General features: G+C 46.7%; 1 protein-coding gene across 9 annotated transcripts; it reads left to right on the forward strand.

Moving 5' to 3' along the window:
• The first annotated feature begins 1118 nt into the window (after positions 1 to 1118).
• CBX7 (chromobox 7) lies at positions 1119 to 22721 on the forward strand. 9 transcript variants are annotated; one of them, XR_012053536.1, is made up of 8 exons: positions 1132 to 1539; positions 3685 to 3728; positions 7736 to 7801; positions 8337 to 8403; positions 9004 to 9343; positions 11388 to 11522; positions 11985 to 12104; positions 22357 to 22721. XR_012053536.1 is itself a non-coding variant. In XM_072923396.1 (8 exons), exons 1-8 carry the CDS (start codon positions 1339 to 1341, stop codon positions 12017 to 12019), a joined length of 858 nt encoding a protein of 285 aa, XP_072779497.1. In that variant the 5' UTR covers positions 1135 to 1338; the 3' UTR covers positions 12020 to 18260. The 9 variants fall into 9 exon arrangements, 7 of the variants coding, with proteins under 7 accessions (XP_072779495.1, XP_072779494.1, XP_072779497.1 ...); XR_012053537.1 differs by lacking the exon at positions 22357 to 22721 and adding an exon at positions 18313 to 22350; XM_072923396.1 differs by lacking the exon at positions 22357 to 22721 and having other exon boundaries at positions 1135 to 1445; positions 1476 to 1539; positions 11985 to 18260.
• The last annotated feature ends 4 nt before the right edge of the window (positions 22722 to 22725 follow it).

A 22725-nucleotide genomic window follows, 5' to 3' on the forward strand; every position in this document is an offset into this window, starting at 1 on the left:
CACTCTAGCGTTTTGTGACAAAGACTTTCGGGCAAAAGAGTGCTTTTCTGAAAGCTGTGACATAACTGGTGCAAATATTGCTTAAACTTCACTTGGGTCAGTTGCTGGTATGAGAAAAGCAGAAAGAAAGAAGTGAATAATCATGTGGAAATTACACTGATATACCAAGCATGTGGGTTCTTACTATCTGTCTGTTATAAGAAGAGTATTCGAGCTTGTGATCAAAATGCAGGTGAATTCGTTCTTGAGAACCCCTTTGATATCCATTAGCAAAGTTAATATATCTATATGTATTATTTGCCTTAAGGAGACATATATTAAACAACGAGCTGTAAACATCCTGGACTAAGAAGTACAGAAGTTTATCAATAATTGAAATAATAATAACAACCAAATGTTTGTTGTGACTAGGGGGTTTCTTTCTTTTATTTTGTCCTAACATGGTCATTGGAGCACGTTTTCTTCCTTTTTCCAGTCTGACAACTCAGCAAGTGGATTCCAATGTGAGGGAAAGGAATACAAGCAGATCCTTGCAATTCAGAGAAATGTTCTGTTGTTTTGTGTCTACTTTTTCTGAAGGTCTTAATTTTGAGAAACAAAGAAAACTTTACCATAAATATTTTCCCTATTTCATCTAAAACATAGACACAGAATAAAGGAAGAATTAAAAAGAAGATCAAAACTTTTATTGTTATTATTAACTATGATTTTGTAATATAGTATAAATGTTTTGAATATGCAACAGCTATGCTATTAAATACCAAAACCCTGTTACAAACTGCTAGTTCTGCCTAATGATTATCCAAAGGGTTACCATTCCCTGACAGTGGACTTTGAGTTCTTAGATGGCTTCAGCAAGGGTAGGCACCCTGCCAGTTACCTAAACCCATACCTGTGTACACTACATACTACTACAGCATGTAGTGTGCAAATGAACACAGGCAGACTAAACAACTGAGATTAACACATTCACACTGTGTGTTTGCCATTTCTGCAGCAAGGTTTGTCCCGCCTCAGACTTCACGTGCAAACAGCACCCAGTGACATTCAGTCACAGCAGAGGAGCAACCGAGCACACTTGTGGGAGTAGGTAGTTGCATATGTAGAAATAAGTCCCTGCTCTGATGTAAAAAGTTTCCTAGGAGACTTCAAAGAAAAAAAACCTCAGTCTGTTGTTTGAAGTAGTGGTTGGGAAGCAAAAGCACATTTCTGCACACCGGTGTGCGAGGGAGCATGGATACCTGAATGCCTGCTCATAATGTCCCTGTTTTCTCACGCCCCACCCAAGAAAGCCTTAGTTGCCTGGAAGAGGTGGCCTGAGGTCCTGCTTGTTGCACGATGACTGAAAGCTACACGTGTGCCGTGCTCACAGAGCCCCTGTGCGCTGGTAGAGGCACAGAGGCACCCCCAGGACCCAGGACATCTCATCGGCCGGGTGGATGCAGCTGGTTCGACGCTGAAACCACGATTATCAACTGGATCGACGCTGAAACCAGGACTGACATCGCATCAGCTGGATTGACACTGGAACCAGGACTGGTGATCCCTTTTTTCTCTCTTTTCTCCCGTTTTTATATTTCTCTCTTTGTCTCTCTCCTGACCTGCATCCCCTCACGCCCCTCATACATATTTTCTCTCTTCCGTCTCATCTTACCCTGTTTTCCAAAACCCACTGCCGTGCGCTTATACAGGGACTAACATACCGATTTCCACGCCAAGTATGTAATTTACTAGTCAAACTTTCTGATCGTTTGCGGGCCCTCAGACTTTGATCGCTGCTTTCCACCGCGAGCATTGCCGAATCCCGGCTGCTCCCTTTCCCTTCCAGGTGGGCCGCGGTAGGCACCTGGCGCGGAGCACCTTGCGGCGGCTGCCCGGGCCGGGGAGGCGCGCCGGGTTCGTGCCGCAGCGCTGCTCCCGCCCCCGCGCCCCGCCGCTCGCCGCGTCCCCAGCCGCCGCCGCCGCCGCCGCCACACGACCGCCCGGGGCCGCGTTCCTGCGGAGAACGCCCGCAAACGTCGCGGCTCGGCGGCTCGGCATGCTCGGCGGCGGGCAGCGCTCCCTCCCGGCGCTACCCCCGACGGGAGGCGGGACGGAGGCGGCGCGGCCGGGGCGGGAACCGCCTGAGGCGCCGCTCCCGCCTCCTTCGCTCCCTCCCTCCCCTCCTCACCCCCCGCTCCCGCCCCCTCGCGCGCGCGCCGCGGAAAACGTTGCGCAGGTTCTAAAGCGGCGGCGGGGGCGCGGCCGCGCGCGAGGGGGCGTGTGAGGGGGAGCGGCGGGGAACGGCCGCCACCGGCACAGCCTCGGCCCGCCGCCGCCGGCCCGCCGCATGGAGCTGTCGGCCATCGGCGAGCAGGTGTTCGCCGTGGAGAGCATCCGCAAGAAGCGCGTGCGGAAGGTGGGCAGCAGCGGAGCGGAGCGGGGCGGGGCGGGGGGAGCGCACCGGGACACCCCCGGCCCCTCCCGCCGCGCACCGGGAGCGGGGAGGCGTGGTGGGTGCGCGCGCGGCCGCCCGGTCCCCGTGCCTGTCCCCCGGTCCCCGTCCCCTCACACCGCGGAGGCGGCACCGGCACCTGCCCGGGGCTGGCGGGCAGGGGACACACGTGTCACCCGGGAGGTGGTGCGGGGCGGAGGGGGGCCCGTCGCTGCTGGGGTGCAGCCGCTCTGCAGGGTGAGCGCTGGTGACACCAAACGGGAGAGCCCGAGCCGGAGAGGGTTTGGGAAAGCTCCCGTGACTCAGTTTCCCCAGCCGCGGATTAACCTGTAAGCATGCAGTGTGTAGAGATCCTCTGATGGAAAGTTCCTCACAGGGCAGTGTTTTTCAGCATTGGAAAGCTGATTAGCCCCCCAAAAGGAAAATGAAACTGGTTCTCTGCCTGAAATACCCGAGTGTTTTCCTTGCTCTGCCCTCCTGTAAAGGTGTCTGTGGCTGCCGCAGCGGCTCTTGGAGAGTGGTCGTCCTGCATGCACAAAGGCCTTTGCCATGCTTTGGGAAGTGCTTAACAAGCCCCTCAGTATAACATTAAATATTTTGATAGTTGTTCACGTTGCTTGCGGAGCCCTTGAATGCAGTTTCCAATCACTACACTTTTTTTTTTTTTTTTTTTTTTTTTTAATCTTGTACTTAGAGTAAAAAAAAAAAGGATAGCTCTGAACTTCAGCTGTGAGCTGCTGATTGCTTGGGTCGAAAGGATGAGTGCCTGTGATGGATGGAAGAGTGTTTGAGTAGAACGTGTAGCAAGTGGAAAAGAACATGCCAGAGACTCTTCATAGGTTCTGATATACTGTTTCTTTTCTCTGCTTAAAAAAAATTTCATCTGACATTTGCTCCTGGCATACATCTCCTTCCTTCATTTATGTGTGCTGACTTGTAGGTTTGCCTGTGAATGTGTGAATGGTTTGGTCTTGCTCTCTGGTTGGCTTTTAGTGTTCTACCTGCAAGCCTTCTGCAAAGCTATGCTCCAAGCTGATGGTGGTACAAGCATGCTTCAACACCCCTGTGTGCCCAATTTTGGAGAAAAATGTATAGCAAGTGTAGTTGAATGGGGAAGTAGCTATGTTTTGAAAATAAAATGATGGGACACAAGCTTTTTGGTTGCAGAGTTCAGTCTATTGCATCTTGTACTGTAGCCCATATTTAGTTCCATATTTCACCTATTTTCTTCTGCCTTTTTCCACCCTCAGGGTAAAGTAGAATACTTGGTGAAGTGGAAAGGATGGCCCCCAAAGTAAGTTGTGTTTACTTGTCTGTTTTTTCTTTAATATTCTGTAATAGTTTGCACTGTGTCTCTGCAATTGAGCATTTCATTCATAATGGGTAATGGCTTGTCCCTCATTTCAACAACAATAAACAAAACCAAAGAGCCACAAACCAAACCCAAATTTGTTTGTGAGTTGGCAGCTAAGGAATACAAACTGTGTGCCAGTCTATTCTGACTGGTTTTTGCCACCACTGAAATATTTCATTGAGATACTTTCTAAATACAAATGTTTTTAAATTCCTTATGAGTTCAACAAAGAACCCAGATTCTTCTGAACTTGGAGTAGCTCCTGCTTTTCTGAGTCAGCACCAAGAGGACCCTACTTTATTTTTAGAGCTGTCTGCAGTCTTTTAAAATAGAAAACGTGTTGATGGTCTTGTCTTCCTCTCCTACTTCTCCCCTCTGCAATTCACCAACGGAAAGGGGCAATGTTTCAGATTTATTAGCCTGTAGCCAAATGCAGGTGATCTTTGTCCTTTGAAAATTACCGCCATGCCTTCATTTCCCTGTCTGAAACCTCCTGTTACTTTGAGTGCCTTTTCTGCTTTTGCTTTGGTTGCTCCATTGCAAAAAGGAAGAAAAGTTTGGGTTTTTTTCAGCATTGCTGTGCACTGTTTACAGACACTTCTCTCATTAAAATGCAGCTGCTCTTGAAGAGGAGCAATTTCTCTGTGCTTAAGCAGTCTGTGAAATGCTTTGAGATTAAAAGGATTAGGCAACTGGAGAATATTACTATGTCAGCTAGCAGTCTAGTAGAACAGCCTCGTGGCCAATCCATATGGGGCCCTGTCTTTGCTTTTCTGTTTGTGCCTGTGTGTGTACATACACAATGTGCGTGGGTACAGCAGTGTTACACACGCACTTGCTCTGCGTGTTGCTAAGCAAAGGGAGCCGCTTGCTATGGGCTCATCCTCGCAGCTGCAAAGTGGGGCCCGCCAGGATGGTTCTGTCAGGCTGTACCTGGTGTCCAAGAAGCCGAAAAGTGTTCTTGGGTGCCTAATTGTCATGCCTAATCCTGTGATTATAGGCCATGTGTGAAGATAAACAGCTTCCCTTCTCTGGTGGTGGCGGGAGAGGGTGACTTTGTTCTTGAGAGTTCTGCTGTCAGAGTGTAACCTTGTGCACTTGTTGAGCACCAGCTGCCATGTAGCATGGGTTGGACTGCTTCAGCCTCAAATAGCCAAGTCTTACTTAATCACTGATAGAGGGTGGGAAATGTATTTGGAGCCTGTGAGTCCTCATCCCCTCTTGGCCAGAATAGTGATGTTTATCCCATTCTCCTTTCAACAAACGCATTGAAGTCCTTCTCTTGTAAAGCCTGTTGCCAAGAGGGTGGGCTGAGGCATGTTGTAATGTTTCTTGGACGGAGTAGGCTTATTCCTAACTGCTGCCTTTCCTTGTCCTGCACCTTGGAACACTGTGGGAGACAGAAACACTTTGGGGAATTAATAGTACAGTTCCCGTGGGTGCAAGGTGATGTCAGGGTTCTCTTATTTTGATGTATGGCATGTCTAAGCATCTTCCCTCTTCCCCCAAACTCCACATCTGAAGATTGTTGATTTTTTTTTTCCTTCCTCCTGCCTGCCTCCACTTTAACTATTGTCTCAGTGGTTTGAATTACTTAAACTCAAGATGCTCAGAGCATTGGAGTCACTTTCATCCCACTAGCAATCTCTGTTCCTTGTTTCTAAACATATATGTGCCCATGATGGCATGCAGCACCACAAGCTGTTTGTGTCTTTGTGTCTTTTTCCTCATTCCACATCCTTCCCTTTCTTAATTATCAACCTTGTTGCATTGCTTTTTGTAGTCTCTGTACCTATTATCCTATCATTCCCATTGGAAGTATCATGCAAGAGAATAAGGATAAGTCAGTAGTTTACTGCTTTCACATGCAATTCACATTTCACTTTTTTCCCCCCTCTTCTTAATAAAAAATTCTTATTCATGCCCTATACCTCAGATTTATGGATTGCACTGCTGGAGTCAGGGAATGGAGGAGTGACAATCTGATTCTAGCTACAAGCTTGTTTACAACTTGTGTTGGAGTTAAAAGGAGGGGGAAGAGGAGGAGTAGAAGGAGGGGGAAGGAAGATCATATGATCTGTGTTTTCCAGAGTGCCTGCTCTCTGCAGTTTGCTGCAGCCCGGGCTGTGTGTACCCATATATAAAGCTCCGTGTGCGCGCGCATGGCAAACTCAACCGTGTTTTTTTATATGCAGTGTTTTGCCACTGCAGTGAAGCCAGAATCTGAACTGCAGAGGAGAAGGCAACACCCACCAGGGTGTTTTTTTTAAAGCAAATCTCTTTTCTTCTCCTGCCTATGAAAAGCAATCCAGTGACTTTTTTTCCCCCTTGTGGTGTTATTTTTCTTAAATTTGTAGGATGAGTGCCAGAATCCTTGCAGCTGTGAGGAAACCTTCCTCTTTTCAAACAGTATCTTGGTTTTGACAGCTCACAGTCAGGTTGCTGCGGGAGGCATGAGCAAAGGAAGGAGGGAGAGAGGGAGGGATCAGCTCATTATGAAGACATGTCTGTTCTTAACTCTCTGATGTACAGTGCACCTTGAGATATCTGAATGTCATATTTTTGTTTCTGCCTTTTACAAAATAATTGTATTTTCAATTCTAGACCCATCCTCCAGTATTGTTCCTGTATTACAGTACCTTTCTTCTCTGTAATGGAGAGATAGAAGGGAAAAGCATTCCCAAACCACCTCTCCTGTGTACCCCGTGTATCCCGTGTCCTTACATGCAGTCTGTGCTTCATCCTGAAATGTAAACATCCTAAAATGCTTTTTTGCTGTTTAAAGGCACTAATACAAATGTACCCTTATGCACCTGCATGTGATTCCTCTCTGGTCCTCCTCCCCAGGGTCTGGTACAAGCTCTGCCTCCAGGCCTGGCTCTCACATTTCAGGAAATTTGGGGTTCTGGGTGTTTGAGGATTCATGTTTGCTTTCTTGCCTTAGAGTTTATATGGTAGAGACACAACACCCACCTTTTCTGGGCAAGCGTGACCCCTAAGAAGTAAACATGCCCCAAGGACCACTTTATGATTCTTTCAGTTTCCACAGTGGGAGCATTTTGGCTGCTTCTCCCTAGTGTTAAGTGCATCCGTGCTCTTTGGGAACCAGTTTTAGAGTTGCTTGCTAGGTGGGTTCAGTCCTTTCCTGAGTATCTGATTCCTGTCGCAGCTGTCTGGCTGTCGAGGAGGGAGCTGGGGCAGTGAGTGACGCCGTTCCCAGGCTACTTCGGGAGCATGAAGCCTGTTCGGAGCGGTGTTGGTGGCCCTGTCCGCAGTGCAGTTGGGGTACTTTGTATGGATGAGCTCGGCTCCATAGGAACAACCTGCAGGGGGAGCCGAGCAGGAGAAGGAGGCGTTGGCAAGTGGCCATCAGCTTGCCCCAGGGCCTAGCTCCTAACATGTTTGGTTGAACGGCATCAGTGGAAAGAATTAAATTCTTAAATGAATCCTTTCAGCTTCAGTGATTAGAAGTAATTAATAATGCAGGTGAGAAAGCGTACTTACTCTTTGAGCACTCTAAATTAAGAGAGACCTATTTTTCAGAAATATGTATCAGACTGTGCCTCCTTGTTCCATGGGGTTTGTGGGATTTGAGGGAGTGCACCAAATGAGACCTGTTTAGGCATGGACTTAAAAACAGTTTGTGAGTGTCTGCACAGGCTTTGCGCACAGTGTGGAGGGGGCCCTGGGGAGGAAAGTCTTCCCCATTTTCATACAAAGAGCCGCTTGATGCTTGGCCCTGCCTGTTTTGGGAAGGGGAGGTGGTGTCTTGTGGGAAGCTGGGGAGGGAATGGCTGGGATTCCTCAGAGCTCTCGCAATGTTGTGGCAGGCCCCACCGACCCTTGTGAAGACAGTATCCAGGGCTGCAGCACCCTGGTAGCAGGCCTGCAGAGAGAATGTTTCATTAAAATATTGTTTACTTTTTATTCCTTATGTTTTTCTTCAGATACAGCACATGGGAGCCGGAGGATCATATCTTGGATCCTCGCCTGGTAGTGGCTTATGAAGAAAAGTAAGGACACATGTTCTTTCTCTCCCTGGACACAGGAAAATAAATAGTGTCTTTATTTCATTGTATGCATAAAGTGTCCTGTTCATGCATGAAGTGTCCCTACTTCAGTCAAAGATGAGATGTATAGCAATGACTCCTGCTTGACTTTTGTACCCTGGTGTGGATTGAGATGAAGAAGACAGGGTTAAAGCAGCTTTGATTGGCACTGTTCAGAAAATGAGGCCAAGAACAGGCAGCACTGAGCCAGAGAACAATCAGATTCAGGTTTTAATCGGGTCCAGAGCTGGACTGGAGTGATTTGAGGTGGGAAGTTTCTCTAACCCATCCTTGATTAGCTGTGTCAGAGAAATTCCCCTATTGCAAAGTTTTCACTCCTACAGGAAGCAATTCTGGGATGTTTTCCAAGATCACACTGGTCACCATTGGGTTTTATTGAAAGAAATTGAGGGAGCTACGCTGCAAAAGATTGGAGTCCCAACTAGGTTTTATGCTGTGGTATTTAGTGCTCAGTTTGATTTGTATTCCTCTTTCACAGGGAAGAAAGAGACCGTGCATCAGGGTACAGGAAAAGAGGCCCCAAACCAAAGCGCCTCCTACTGCAGGTAGCCTCTTGCTCTTCTGTGTATTTCTAACTCCTTAGCTGCTATGCAGCTCCCCTGCTCTCAGTGAGGTGGAAACTGTCTGTTTGCTGTTGCATGGACAAAATTGGAGGTAACAAGTTAACATAATAACATTAAATCAGTGTTTAGGCAGATAGTTTTAACCTGTTAGATGAAGAGCGAGCTAATTTGTCTTTAAAAAAGCAAAACAAAATAAAACAACAGCTCTTTCTCTCTGAACTATGATTTTATAAAGTGTTGGCCTGGATAGCTGCAGGTTACCTGGTTTGTGTGTTCTTTTAATTTCATGTTGAGCTTGGATTTTCCATCAAGTCAAAGGTAGCCCATAGTTGGAAGCAGAGTTTTAGCACGCTTTTACTGTTGCCAAGCAAAGCAGCTCATCCTAGGAAACAGATATTAGGAAGAGCTTAGAAGGCAGTTGAAGAGGGGAGAGGAACGGTCTTGCAGAAGCAGCACACCTTATCCTAGCTCATCGAGAGGTTCAGAGACTGAACAAAAAATATTTTCCTGGTTCCCAGTGGGGAGCCCTCACTGCATGATCAGATGTCTGCTCTGACCCTTGCTGCGTTGGTGTCTTGGCAGCGGCTGTATGGCATGGACTTGAGGAGTGCTCACAAGGGAAAGGAGAAGCTCTGCTTCTCTCTTGCACGGAGGTTTGGAGGAGGAGACAGTAGCCTTCCAGGGGCCAAGACAGGGCAGGCAGAGTTCCCCGAGAAGACTGGGGGTGCAGTCCTGCCATTCTCTCTCCGGAAGCAACGCAAAAACCAGAAGTACCTACGACTGTCAAGGAAGAAGTTTCCGCGCATGGCGAGTCTGGAGAACCGAAACTGCAGGCATGAGTTCTTCCTGAATGATGCAGTGGGCCTAGAGGCCAGGCAGAGCCCCGAGGACTGGGAGGCCATGCAGCACACCAGCAAAGAAGGTAAGGCTAGTCACCCTTTGGTGAAGTTCTGGGGAATGTGAAGGATGTTCTGCATCCTTCCACCTTGGTTGCATCCTCCTGGGATTGTGGTTCAGGTCAGGTCTTCAGAGCAGCCCTTGCTGGCCTGTATTATGTCTCTCTTGTTTGCAGGTTTCTTTCTTGTTTGAAGAGCACAGATTAATTTTTTTTTTTTTTGTCCTGTTGGCACTATGTAGTCTTACATCCCTGATACCCCTCCCAGTGTTAGAAAATGTGCAGAAGACACTGCAACTTTTCCTCCTCTTAAAATTTCCTCCCAGCAAAGGTGACACACAAGTGTGACAGATGAATTCTGCCTTTGTCCAAATTATCTACATGTGCTCAGTCTGCTGCTTGGCTCAAAGGACTTTGGCTGGCAGTGGACAAGCTTGGACAGTGGCACTCCTCTCATAGTGCTGCTTTAAGAAGCATACAGGAATGCTGCTAGGAGCCCACAATATACTCGCTGCCCCCTCCTTCTCTTTCCTCTCCACACCCCTCTAAAGCCTCTTGCTATAGAGCTATGTGAGAAAGGAAGAGAGAGATGAAGCAAGGATGGTAACTCCTGCCTGATCCCGCTGAGTAGGCAGCATGAGTGTAGGCATGGGAGATGTCCAAGCACATTTGGCATTTTGGGGAAGGATACCAGTAGCTTGTGCAGGAGGGTTGTGGGATGTGTATATTGCTCTCAGTTACCAGGGAAACTCTATCCCTGCATTATTAGAGCTTCTGAAGGCATAGCTTTCCTGAGGAGTGGAAAACTGGGGTTTGTGCTGCTTGTAGTAGCTAAGGGAATCCTGTTACTCCTTGCTAGGAATAGCTGTTAGCCAGGCTGGATTAGGCAGGATCTTAGGGAGAGGGCTGTGTTCTGGGGATAATCAGCACTATTCCCTCCTTTCTGAGAGAGACTGGAATGGTGCTCAGAATCCAGGGAGGCAGCAATGGGAGTAGCACAGAGGAACCCAGTGTTACATCCTGGCAGTGAGGAAATGTGTGCAGCTGTTCCCCCCAGAAGTGTGTGGCACTAAAGCACTTGGGGATCAGAAGAGTGAGTGGCACTACAGAATTGTAAAACTGTTGTTGTTCTCTTCTTGACACATGGCCTGTGTGGAATCCCAGTTACTGTTAGGGGGAATTGGACTCTTTCTGGGGGGAACTAGATACCACTGGTGTTTGAGACAGAAGCCAGGAAATACACTCTAAAGGGGATCTCATTCTTTGCTCAGGTTTGGACAACAAGGACTGTAGTGGACAGGTAGAGTGACAGGGAGAGGGTGTGTTTTCCTTCCTCTCTCTTTACATGGCAGTCTCTGGAGACTGTAGGGAAGTGAGCCTTTGGGTGGCAGAGGGGCTGATAATTATTCTTACAGTGAGAAAGTGCAGAGGTGCTTGGGTTTCTTGTATGGAGCTGTCTGGGAGCAAAGGAGGCATATGAAAAAGGAAGAGCAGCTTCTCTGTGGACCACTACTGAGGGATTTTTGGGAGCATCACACCCAGGCTGTATTGCAGGTGCAGTACAAGGCATTTGTACTCCATTTTGTCTCCCTTTGACTCCCCTAGCAGTATATGAAGAGTAAGAGATTTTACTATGTGTATGAAGTGTAAGAGATTTTAATTTTTGCCTTTTCCGCTGGGTATGGTCTTTAGAAGAGAGTGAGCTCAAACCAGGGTGAGTGTGCTTTGCTGACACAAAACCAAATTAGGGGCTGAGATGGGATGAGGGATATGGGGGAATTGTGGATGGTTAAATGAACTCGGTGGTTTTACAGAGTCTTTTGACCTCTGCGTAGGCTGCTCTGATACTACTATGTATCTGGACTCCTGATGCTCCATTTCCCCTTAGCCTGTGAGGGTAGGGCTTGCACATGTTCTCTCTAGCTCTGTACACGCCGATTCAGTACAGGCTGATTTCACCTTTGGTTTGTCAGAAAGGAGACCTTTTTTCCATCCTTCCTTTCCCCTTCCTCCTTTCTTCTCCCTCACCTCTGTTTCACTAACATGCTCTTATGTGCCTTTCTTCCTGCAGCAGATGTGGATGCCAGTCTCCCTTGGATCCCCACTGTGCCCCCCAGCGAAGTGACAGTGACAGACATCACAGCAAACTCCATCACCGTCACTTTCAGAGAAGCACAAGTGGCTGAGGGCTTCTTTCGAGACCGGAGTGCGCAGTTCTGAATCTGTTTGCAATGCTCCCCAAAAACCAGTGCTTTTAGGGTGGGGCTAGGGAAGGCTTACGTTATCCCTGAAGAGAAAAAAATACTCAAAATGTCTCCTCTTAAAATGTTTACAGAGACCCTTTTCTTTTTCTCCTTTTTCCCCTTTCAGATACGCAAAAAAGGGCAGTGTAGGGGGTGTGTATTTGTCATTGCTTTGTCCAGCTGAAAAACTGACAGCCCTTTCCCTGGCAAAGACTCCCCTTCTTGATGTGACAGCAGCAAGCTGAACAATTTGTCTTTTATCCTGTTAAGTGGCGGCAGCTGCATTTGTGGGGAGAGGGCATGTGGAGGTGGAAAGAGAGCTGGATCTCTAGCCTGCCGCCTTGTTCTGCAATTGATATCCCTTAGATAAAGATATGTCTCTGTACATTGCTCTTCCCACCTTCCTCCTCCCTCTCTTCCTGCAGCAGTGAGAGGCCATGGATCCTACCTGTGTAGATAACTCCAGCCTGTTAAGACTTTCTCTCCAGTGCTGTTTTCCCTGTGGCCTGCTGTCAGGACTTCAGAAGCATATTTGCCTGTCTGTGGTAAGTCAGTCTTTGCAGCATGGGTCCATATAGACAGCAGAGCTTTCTCCCTTTGATTGTTGATCATGCGGAAAGACTGAAGTGCATCTCTGAAATCCAAACTGGCAACATAAATTCAATTTGCCCTCATTAAAAGCTCAGAAAGCCTGCATAGTTGAGACATACCATTCTCTATATGCTAAACAGGATTTGCAGGCTTGGCTCTGCTGCATGAGGAATGCGTTATGGAAAGCGGGGTCCTCTTACCCTTTGCCAAATTCAGTATTAATAACAAATCCTGCCCTGAATCTGTGGTAGTACGTTCGTTGAAAACTGACTCCTCTCCCCTGGGAGGAGGTACTAATAGGACAACTGAAGCATTGCCTGGCACTGCAGAGATATCTAAGATACTGGCACAGGCCCAGGATGCAGGAATTGGACAGAACTGAGCTAGAAATGGACCTTGATTAGCAGCAAGTTCTGTTCTTGGATCTCACAGAGAGATTCAAAATAAACAACATGTGGGGAAGGCATGTATTAAATCTGAGGAGAGGAAAAATTCCTAATCCTTAGCCATGAGAATTCTTGGATTGTGCTGCCTGAGTGATACTCTTCCATGACTCCAGTATCCTCACAGTATCTGTGATTCTGTACTACTTTACTGATAGGAACTTCCCCTTGGAAGGCTTAAAAATCTTTGCCAAGGAAAGTGGTCTGCATTTCAATAGACCCACCTGATCTTGCACTTAAAAATGCCTTGTCCTGGACTGCCTGTGACACTTTGAGGTTTTTGAAGAATTGCTGTATTTTCAGTTGGTAGTTTAGCAGAGCATCTGTTCTTGCACATGCATGTTCTCTTTCATTTTTAAAAGCAAATTTTATTTAAATAACTTAATTTTTTAAAATATAGACCTTTTCCAACAGAAAGCAAGAAAAGTAAGGTAGTCTAAAGTGGGAACTGGAGGTCAGAGTGCTTCAGGGTAACATTGGCTACTGTCATGATCACTGTCCTCAAATACTATGTTTCCTTACTGCAACCCACCTGAAGCATCTCTTATCTGATGTATTTATTCAAAATGAAGCCATGAGCCTTCTTAGCTCTGAGATAAAGACACCTGTGGAAATCCTCAATGTGTTTGTTTGAGGGGCTTGGCTCCTGGCCGGCAGAATTTGGGAACTCTAGGGTTTCTGGTCCTCCAAACATCTATTTATTATAAAGTGCTTGGACTGCCACTGTGGGTTTTTACTAGAAGCAATTTTTACCTCATTTAGGATATGGCAGCTCAGTGTAGATTTAGGATTTCCCCTTCCATCTCAGAGCTGTTGGAGCAGGTCTGTCTTTCATGGCATCAGAGGAGTTTCAGGATTGCTGGGAAGATCTTGAATTTCTGGACTGACCTTTTGTCTGTCAAAGAAGTAAGATGGGAGTTTTATTATGGAGAAATCTGAGAGGGTGAGAAGTGGAAGCTGGGGAGGTGGGGGGGAGGCGGGGATTATGTGGTGGGAGGAAGAGTGAGTGGGAAAGAAGCTTGCAATAGCTAGCAAGGGCAAGCTGATGAGGTAAGCATGCAGGCTCAGGATGTTTGTTGAACGTGGGTGTCCAGAGCGAGGCTTCTGTGTCTGGAGTTGCACCCTTTTTTGCAGGATGTGGGGTCAGACAGTGTTGTTACCATCACCCACATACCCCCTCTTCCTGACACCTGCCAAATATGCTGAATACCTGCATCTCTCTTCTGTCGTGACCAGTGGACACACCACATGGCCCAGTCCACTCTTGTGAGTTGGAGCAGGTCAGGTAGTGATGGTTGCAGAAGCGTAGTGTTTTTTAGCTTATTTAAAAATAAGTCTTGAACTGCAGCTCATCCTGCTAAATCTTCATGGCATTTATAGGATCTGTTTTCTTTAATCTAATGCAGCAACTGCCACCTTTGTCATATCTTCATCTCGGTGTACAAATGCACCAAAAAAAGCTTCCTATTAACTAAGTTCCTGGCTTTGGCTGACATTAGAAGCAATATCAATCCTGCAGCAGGAAAGAGCTTGTCCTAATAAACTAGATTTCCATCCTCGGCTTTTCTCTCCACTCTCCACCTGACACTTCTCAACACTTTGTTTTGGCATTTTTCTTTAAACATATTTTCTTTCTCTTGCAGTGGAGTTTTCAAAGACCTATGGTGGTCTTTCAAAGAGGATCCACCCACAGCTTCATATCTTAATCATTTTTTTGGATCAGGCTATCTAGTGTTCTGCTGGTGACTAATCATCTTGCTACACAAAGTGTGGAACAAAGTACCTGGCTGCCATGCTGCTTTGTGTCAATGAGGAGCTAACCATAATGGGGTTAAGACACAACAAGCTGCATGTGCGTGGGTTTGGAGGGGAGGGTGTGAAGAGGAGTTTGTGATAGGAAACGAAGCAGTTACTTCATTGGTGTGGAATTTTTTTTGACATTCATGAATTCTTGTTTATCTCAAAGAACTTTTCAAGAAGCTTTTCCTCCTGATCTTTTAAAATGTGGCTCTGTACCACATTGTCTGCTGACATATCACTGTAAACTTCCTTGGTAGAGCTGGTCTTCAGGGACTTTAAAATTAGCTTTATTCCACCTCTGCAGGTATAGAGAGGGTTTTACTAATGATGGAAAGACAGATTGTCTGGGTTTATCTCTTCTTCCCAATACTATCCATCTACCAGTTCAACCCAAAACCTGGCAGTTGAATTGGGACCTCCTGTGCTAACATATCATGAAAATCAGATGCTGTGTTTGGATCTTTGTTAAGCATTCCGTTTGATTAGAAGAGCCAGAATAGCATCCAGCTGAAGCTGAGTTTAATAATTGAAGCACAAGCCAAGAATAGAAATGGGCTAACTCTCTCATACCTTGTTTGGCTCCATGGCTGTAAATAAGAAAAAATAAACTTCAGCCAGTGAAAATTACTGAACTGTACACAAGAAACAACCTTCTCTGAGAACTGCTCTAATAGTCATTCTTGGAACTGTTTCTGTGTGAAAATTTACCAGCAGTGTTGGGGGACAGAAGTGTTTATTTTATAGATCTTGCAGTGAACTCACTGTCTATGGGATAGACCTGAGGGACTTCACGAGACTGGAAAGCCTTTTTTGTTAACACTGTGTTTAAAAAAAAAAGTCTGTATGGAAAGGACTGCCTCTGTTCCTGAATGGTTATAAACTAGATATCATTGCTCTGGTATACAAGTGATGCCTTGCAACAGCAAGTTTTAACACGTAAATAGTGGCATTAAGTAGCCTCCTGCATGCTCCTTATTGTCTTGCGTTTGCTTGGGGGCCCTTCTGCTTGTGAAGTCAGACTAAGGTGATTTTTTTTTCTCTTTATATTATTCTTTTTCCAAGCAAGACCAGGATATTATTGTGAGAACATCCAAAAGCAGTTCCATTTGCCAAAATAAGCCCAAATTTGTTAGTGAATTGACTCTTGTTTATATCAGAGCTCAGACATAGAGAAGCTTATTGAGAAATGAATGGCTTTTTTTGTTATTAGTGTTGTGAAACTGTCCAGAATTGTTCTTCTGGTGTTTTGTGACTGGATGTATAAAATTGTTTGTTCACCTCACAGGGGGCCCTCGGTCCCAGTACTGTTTCATGCTGTACGCCAGCTAGTGCTCCTTGATGGTTTCACTGGAACAGAGAAGGGAGGCCTCACACAGGTCAAAAAATAGGCAGGGTAGCTCAGGCAAGTGCCTCTGTGGTAGCCACAACAGAGGCCAGGGTGCAGAGGCAGTGGGGGCTGCCAGCCACATCTATGTATTAAGCAAAGCAAAGTCTACTTACCACCTCTCCACCTCTTCCTCTCCTCCCAAGTTTTGAGCTTTTGTTTTCAGAAGTAGGGAAAGTACTAAAACCTCCTTTTCTTAAGTGAATTGGTATCTACCCATCTTTTGTTCCTCCCTGGCTTACCTGCAGCCTAGGAAAAAGGGGGCAGTGGCCTTTCTGGGAAAATAATAGGGACAAATGCTGGTCAGAGAAGGGAGGGACAGGGTTGCCCCCGAACTGCTCTCACTAGGTGGTTGAGGAGCGGCCTTTGGGTCAGCTGGCAGTTGAGAGAGCAGGTGTGTTATAAGCAAAGAACTTGTAGTGAAACTGATCTCTTGCATCTGCGAGTGAAGTTCTGAATGGGCCTGCAGAGAGGTGAGCGCTGCATTTATGTATCTGTCTTCTGCCATGTGGGAATGCAAGAGAGGTGTGTATGTTGACAACTTGCATAGGGTAGTGTCTACGTAAAAATGTATAGCATTGGAACACATTGCTTTTGCCATGCCTGTTGTAAATGTTTTCCCCAAGGGCATGATAAACTTGTTTTGGGATAATAGCTTATGATTAACAGGCCACAATGTCCTGTGCCTGAACTTACTGTCTTCACAGAGAAAATATGAGCTTCTGGGTGTTAAACCACCTGGATTTTACACACAAAGGTGGTCAAATAGGAAGGCTTATAAAACAACCCCAAGTCAATTGGAAGGAGAGTGAAACAATCGCTTAAAATGGAATTCAGACCCTTCAAATCCTTTCCTGTAACTAGCACTTGCTGTAGAGATGACCCCTTTATCTCTTTCACCTCTTTCTCTTTCCCCCTTAACTTCTTGAAGTGCAGCAAGTGTGCAGGAGATGATCCCTAATTAACCGGGAATGATTGAGATGAAGGGCTCCATGGGAGCATTTAGGGCTGCTGTGGATTGCTACGAAGTTGGGATGGGGTAGAATTCCTAAGAATTGGAACCTCCATCACAGTTTATCTCATTACTGCGGTATCAAAGTTTTGGCTGGGAGGGGAATTTTGGAGGAGAAGGAGGTGGAAAACATTTTTTTATTATTATTGTTGGTTTTTAACCAGAAAATGTAGTGTCAGCACAAAGAAGCTTTTTGCAAATCTGTCAAAATGTTAAGCAGCTTTTTTTTGCTTTTAAATCTGAAGTATGTTTTGAAGCACTTTGGAAATGCAAAGCACTAGGAGTGCTAAGTACTCCTTATTGTCTGTCTAAAAGTGGCATTTGAAAAGCAAAAGATGTATCTGTTTCAGGCCGCTGGCTGCTCCTTCTCGTTTTTCCAGAGCTGCCACCCAGACTTTTGCCTCCCTCCCATGGGGGAGAGTGTACTCCACCATGCTGGGTGTAGAGGGTTCCCTAAGAGAGAAGAGGAGACCTCCTTGCCTTTGGGGCACAGGTTGGCTTCCTCTCTCCCCACCTCCTTTGAACGAGGAAAGGGAAAAATGAAGTTGAGTTTCAGTTTGAGTGGTCCTAGTCTGGAACTATGACTGTTTCTTCCAGCTCTGGAGACATCTTTGTAGAGTTTCCTGTCTGAAAAATTGCACCTTATTAGCTTAATTGAGGAACAAGGAGATGTCTGTCCTTCTGCAGGGAGTGAGGAAGAGGAAGGGAGGGTGAACCAGGAGCTGTCTCCAGTAGCTGCTGGATTTTTCCAGAGGCTGTTTCCTCACCTCATCTCCAACAGAACAGCAACAAAACAACTAAAATAATTTAGATGAAGCTTTTGTTCTGTGTATCTCAAGAACCTTTTGAGCTGGCTAAAGGCAGAGAATCCTTTTCCCTCACCTAGTCAGCTCTACAGCGTGGGGGTCAACACCCCAGTTCTCTTGCTGGGTTTTCAGCACCAACCTTTTCCCTCAGCGTATACACATCTAGAACACTTTTGCACACTGATTCGCCTAATTGGGTGTGCTCCCTTTCTGATGCAGGGGGAAGATGGGGAACAATGGGGTGAGTTAGAGGGGAGGGTCCCTGATTATTTTTGTCCCTGTCCCTTCAGTTGTTGCTGTTATTCCTGTCAGCACGCTAGAGTATTGGAGTCTTTGCACACAGAAAGCTTCCTTTTGCACAGAATGAGCTTCTAGCTTTTGTACAGACTAATTGAATGTATTTGGGGAGGGGGGGAAATAGGGAGTAAACCAATTCCAAACAAACCAATCAGAGTATAATGCCTTTTCTGAGCGAGTATGTGCTGTAAAAGGAGATTGTAATAGCAAAGGGAGGGCAGGCTCAAGTATAATTTGACACAAAGCGTGGTTTTATTTTTGTACTGATATGGATAAGAGACTGTACAGCATCTATTTATTTAGATGATTTATGTGGTAAATGTTACAAACAAAATTATTAAAATATTAAATATGAGAACTGACATTTACCTCATGGTATGTTTGTGTGGTCATTTACCCCCCCTTGCTTTAATTCTACAGCTGAATTATTTTCCAACAGTCACATCTATTGGTGTATAAACATGCAGTGCAGTTGGAAAAAGAATGGAGAACATGCATGTGTGCATGATGAAGACCAGTAAAGAAGGATCAATGAAGAATGGAGCCTGAAAAAGGCTGCTTCTAACGTTACTCATTACTTTGATTGGAGGAGGTCAAGTTTTTATTAATTTTTAATCCACTGGGTAAGTTAGAGCTGTCCAGGAGTGACCTGGGATGATTGGTCTTTTATGGATTATAATTTGAAGAGGAGAACACTGATGGCAGGGTGGCTGTTGCTCTGGGTTTAGGAGTTCTCTACATCCTTGCATGAGGCTGCAATGCCAGGACAGCTGTGCCAGCACCAGGAGAGTGCTGGTGTGCCCCATATCCTGCATCTCATTGGAATGGATAAAGTCTGAGGTGAGGCCTGGGCTGCCAGGCATGCTCTGCTGTGCTTGCCAGCAGGACAGCAGTTCTCCTCTAAGCCAAAGCCTCCAGTGGTTTGGCCAGCAAGGCTTCCAGGGACCTCTTCAGGAGCACAGCTGCTTCTGGGTACAGTTTGGCTCCTGGTTCACCCCAGGACTTAGCCAAGGAGCTTGAGTCCTGGAACTGCTGATACTCCATGGAGGAAATCCCAAATGTCATTTAGTTCACTGGGTGCCTGGCTTGCTCCTTCAAGGTGTGTCCCACTCCATCCTCTGTGGAGGGGGAGGCCAGGTGTTTATCAAGGTACCTGGCCAAGAGAATGGAGCTGTCTGAGATACCTCTAGTAGATTTAATGTGGGGGTGAGCCCTGCTCCTGAATGCACCTATGGCATCAATCACAAAACCATGTGGAGCAAAAGCAGAGGGTGATGGGGTGCGTTTCCTGAGTCAGTCACGGCTCAAGGCAGTATGGTTACATCTTGCCTGTGTTACCAAAGTGCCATCAGCATGCTTGCCTTGAATCAGGGAAGCTCAAGTTGAGTGATGGCATCAGAGCAGGCCTCCAGCCAGCCACTTATTTTCTGGCAGCAGCTAGCGGGTCAAGTGAAGTTGTAAGAAGCTGCAGTGCAGAGTTACGGGAAAGCCTGCTCTGGAGATTGTGTCTTCCTACCTCTGCCAAAGCTGCAGAGGCTGGCTGGTACTAGAAACAGCTTGTCCTTTTGCATGCATGTGTTGGCTGGATTAAAGGTTAATCTGGGCAGTCCTTTTTTCAATAATCTGTTGCTATGCCACCCCTCTGTTCCGTGCGGTGCAGCTGACTTGCCTTGCGCAGCTCTCCCCATTGGATGCCTGACATCAAGGGCACTTGGCGAAAGGGGAAACCACAAGAGTTGAGCAGTTCTATGTTCTCTGAGACGCACAAAGTGAGATGCAGCCTTTGTGACCCCTGTGATGGCAGTCACTTCCTGTCTGTTCAGTGCCACACAGCTTCCCTGCCCTTCACAGCATTTTGCTTGCTGAGCAACTGCTTTTGAAACAAGAATGAAAAAAATCTAGCGGACTTGTATAATCATCCTGAGCCAGCAGCAGCCTGGGCAGCTGGACCTGCTTTGGGAACTCCTAGGCAGGCCCCAGGCATGTCATAGCATCCTATCGGTGTGGGCACAGCACAGACTCCATGGGCCTTCTCTCTCTGCTGCATCAAAGAGTAACTGGGCTGGAGGGCTGGTTGTTCTGGCCACTGCTTGGGCCATGCTGAGCCACCTGTACCTGGTGTGCAGGGTCAGCTCCAAGGGACCTGCCGTTGCTTGCGTGTGTTTCAGAGCTGCAACAGGGAAATCCCAGCACACATTCACCTGGATGCCCATAGTGCCAAGGGTTTGCTTGCAAATGTACACAGCATTGGCTTGAGGAGCTGGGCTGTGTGCAGCTGTTCCTAGTATAGGTGAGGGACCAACCATTTGCTTTCCAAACTCTGCTGCTCCTAAGAGTAACCTCACTGGAGTGAAGAGCAGCAAAGTCAGTTGCTGCTGACTTGGAGCTTTTCTCCTGGAGATAAGTGCTGCTACTCCTGCCAAGTCCACAAAATGAGCTCGGAGGCAGCTACTGACTTTGAGCAGGTGAGTTTCTCATTATTAAGTGTCATTTCAAAAACACATAAAAATTCTCTCGCACCTGCTGCTGTCCCTCGTGCCCCCACACTGCTGACATGGGGTTTTGATGTGAAAGAGCTCTTTGCTCTCCCAAAGCTTATTGCTTCCAGGCACTGACTTCCTGGTGCTAAGTGCTACAGTATATTCTATGGCACCAGGGTTTTGCAGGCAGTGAGTTGCAAGAAAAATACTTTATTTCAGTGTCTGTAGTGAACAATAGCTGCTCAGGGAGGGCTGTCTTTCCGGGTGGGTTGGGGCTTTTTTTAAGTGTTTTACTAGAAATGTGAATGAAACAAAGGAAATGCCCAACAATGCCTTGAACAGCTGGATATTCTGCTACTATTTTGCTTTGTGAGAGTACAGGGCAGATGAAAGTGTTAGGCCATACCTGTGCTATGGTAGCTTGCAGTGATTTGAGCAGTGGCTGTGGCTGGAAAGAAGGTTCTGCTGACAGGTGGAAGGAGAAAATAACTAGGTAGAGCACATAGAGCTTTCTGAAAAGCTGCTGCCCCTTCTGGTCCATGGATCATGGTGCCTTTTGCTCCTGTCCTGAGGCAGGCTGTACTATTTGTGACCCACACATCTGTTTTGAGACAAGGCCACCAGTCTTGGTTGCTGCACATGTGTTTGTGTAGCTATGTAAAGACTTTTCCCCCTGTTGATTTAAGGGTGTCTGCTTTTGGGGGTGGATGATGTTGCTAGTTGAAAGCTCAGTCGCTTGACACTCAGCTACAAATGTAAAAGTAGTTGTTTAAGCAAAGTGAACAGTAAGAAATGCTAATTTAAATGTGGATGGTGTTAATGAACACTTAATGTGCAAAGTTAAAAAAGTGAAAGGCAAACTGCAATGGATATGATGGACTTATTCTTTTGGAGTCACTTTTAAGCATATGAAGAACTGAGATTAAGAAAAAGTGTCTAGAGAAAAGGGGCAGTCCAGAAGGACTTGACCCACTCTAGGTGAGAGTCTTGGACTTTTGTCCTTGCCTGGCCTGTGATGCCAAACACCTGAGAAAGGGCCTCTTAAAGCCTATGCTCCAAGTGAGGGGTATGACGTAAATGCAGAATTACTAGCAATGAAGCACACTGTGTTTCAGTCCCTGACTGCAGAAACATGTCAGAATTATTCACATGTCCTGAACCAGGGTCTGTGCGTTTGTCTCCATCAGCATTCAGCAACCTCTCCACTAGACACTTCAAATGGGGACATGGCAGTGGGAGCACATCCTCTCCTGAGTCGCTTTTCCTCCGTGCAGAGAGCTTGTGTTGGCTGCCATATTTCGGCTGTTAAGGTGAAAAAGAAAAAAAACACTCTGACTGATCTTGCCTGAATCACAGGCAGTGAAGAAAACGTTCATTGTTGAATGTTATCTGCCTGCCTTGACTTTGGAAAATCATCCCTACTAGAACTGATATTATAGCCATAATATAGCCATTTCCAGAATTTCCTCCCTCTGGGTGAAACCCCTGAGCAAGAGGTGGAAAGGGAATGTGAATGCAAATGTAGAAAGGGTTAGCAAGTGCCGCAGGGGCCGTGAAGGGTCCTTGCCATCCCAGCTGAGGAGTAGTGGGATTCCAGTGCTCTGCAGGTACCTTCCTGGTCGTGGTGGGTTTAGGAAGAGCAGCAAATGCAGGACAACCATTCCCTATAGCCTTCATCGCAGCTCCCACGTTTTCCAGAGGGTATCTGAAGTGCAGACTCTCCTCATGCAAAAACCCGGTGAGAAAGCAGAACGGGCCAGTTAAAGTCCTCCAGGTAAGGGTGAACCCTCCGTTCCACACAAAAACATCTGCAGGGCTGTGAGCTTCCACTTCGAATCACAGAGAACGATTTTTGACTGAGATTTTTGTCTTTTTAGCACCTACAAGAGAGTGTTAAGTATGCTGCAAATTAATTAGGGGTTTGCAGTAATAGTCAGGCCAGGGAATTCCTCTAAGTGACAACATTTTTCTGGTTTCCTTACAGGTTTTGTAGCGTGGTTGGCCCATTTACCTTGCAGCACCTTACACTGGCTCAAAAATTGTACCTTATACTGGCACACACACCAGCTAAACGAAATAAAACACAGAAAAAGGAAAGAAAATATTTAAGCGCCTTTATTGCTAGTTTTTGCCTTGGTACGTGCTTCGAGGCTGCCTGCTTCCCCGCTGGCGCGAGGGGGTGACGGTGCATCTGCAGCGGGAGAAGAAGCGGCTGCCGCCATTGTTTTAAGTACAAAAAAGGCCCCGTTCGGGCGGGAAGGGGCAATACCGCCGCCATGCCGGGGGTCTGCCCGGCCGGGATCCGCTTCCCGTCCCTCCGCTCCTCTCCCCGCCGCGCGGCCGCCCCGCGGGC

This window comes from Taeniopygia guttata, chromosome 1A (genome assembly GCF_048771995.1).
Source record: "Taeniopygia guttata chromosome 1A, bTaeGut7.mat, whole genome shotgun sequence".
NCBI lineage: Eukaryota > Metazoa > Chordata > Aves > Passeriformes > Estrildidae > Taeniopygia > Taeniopygia guttata.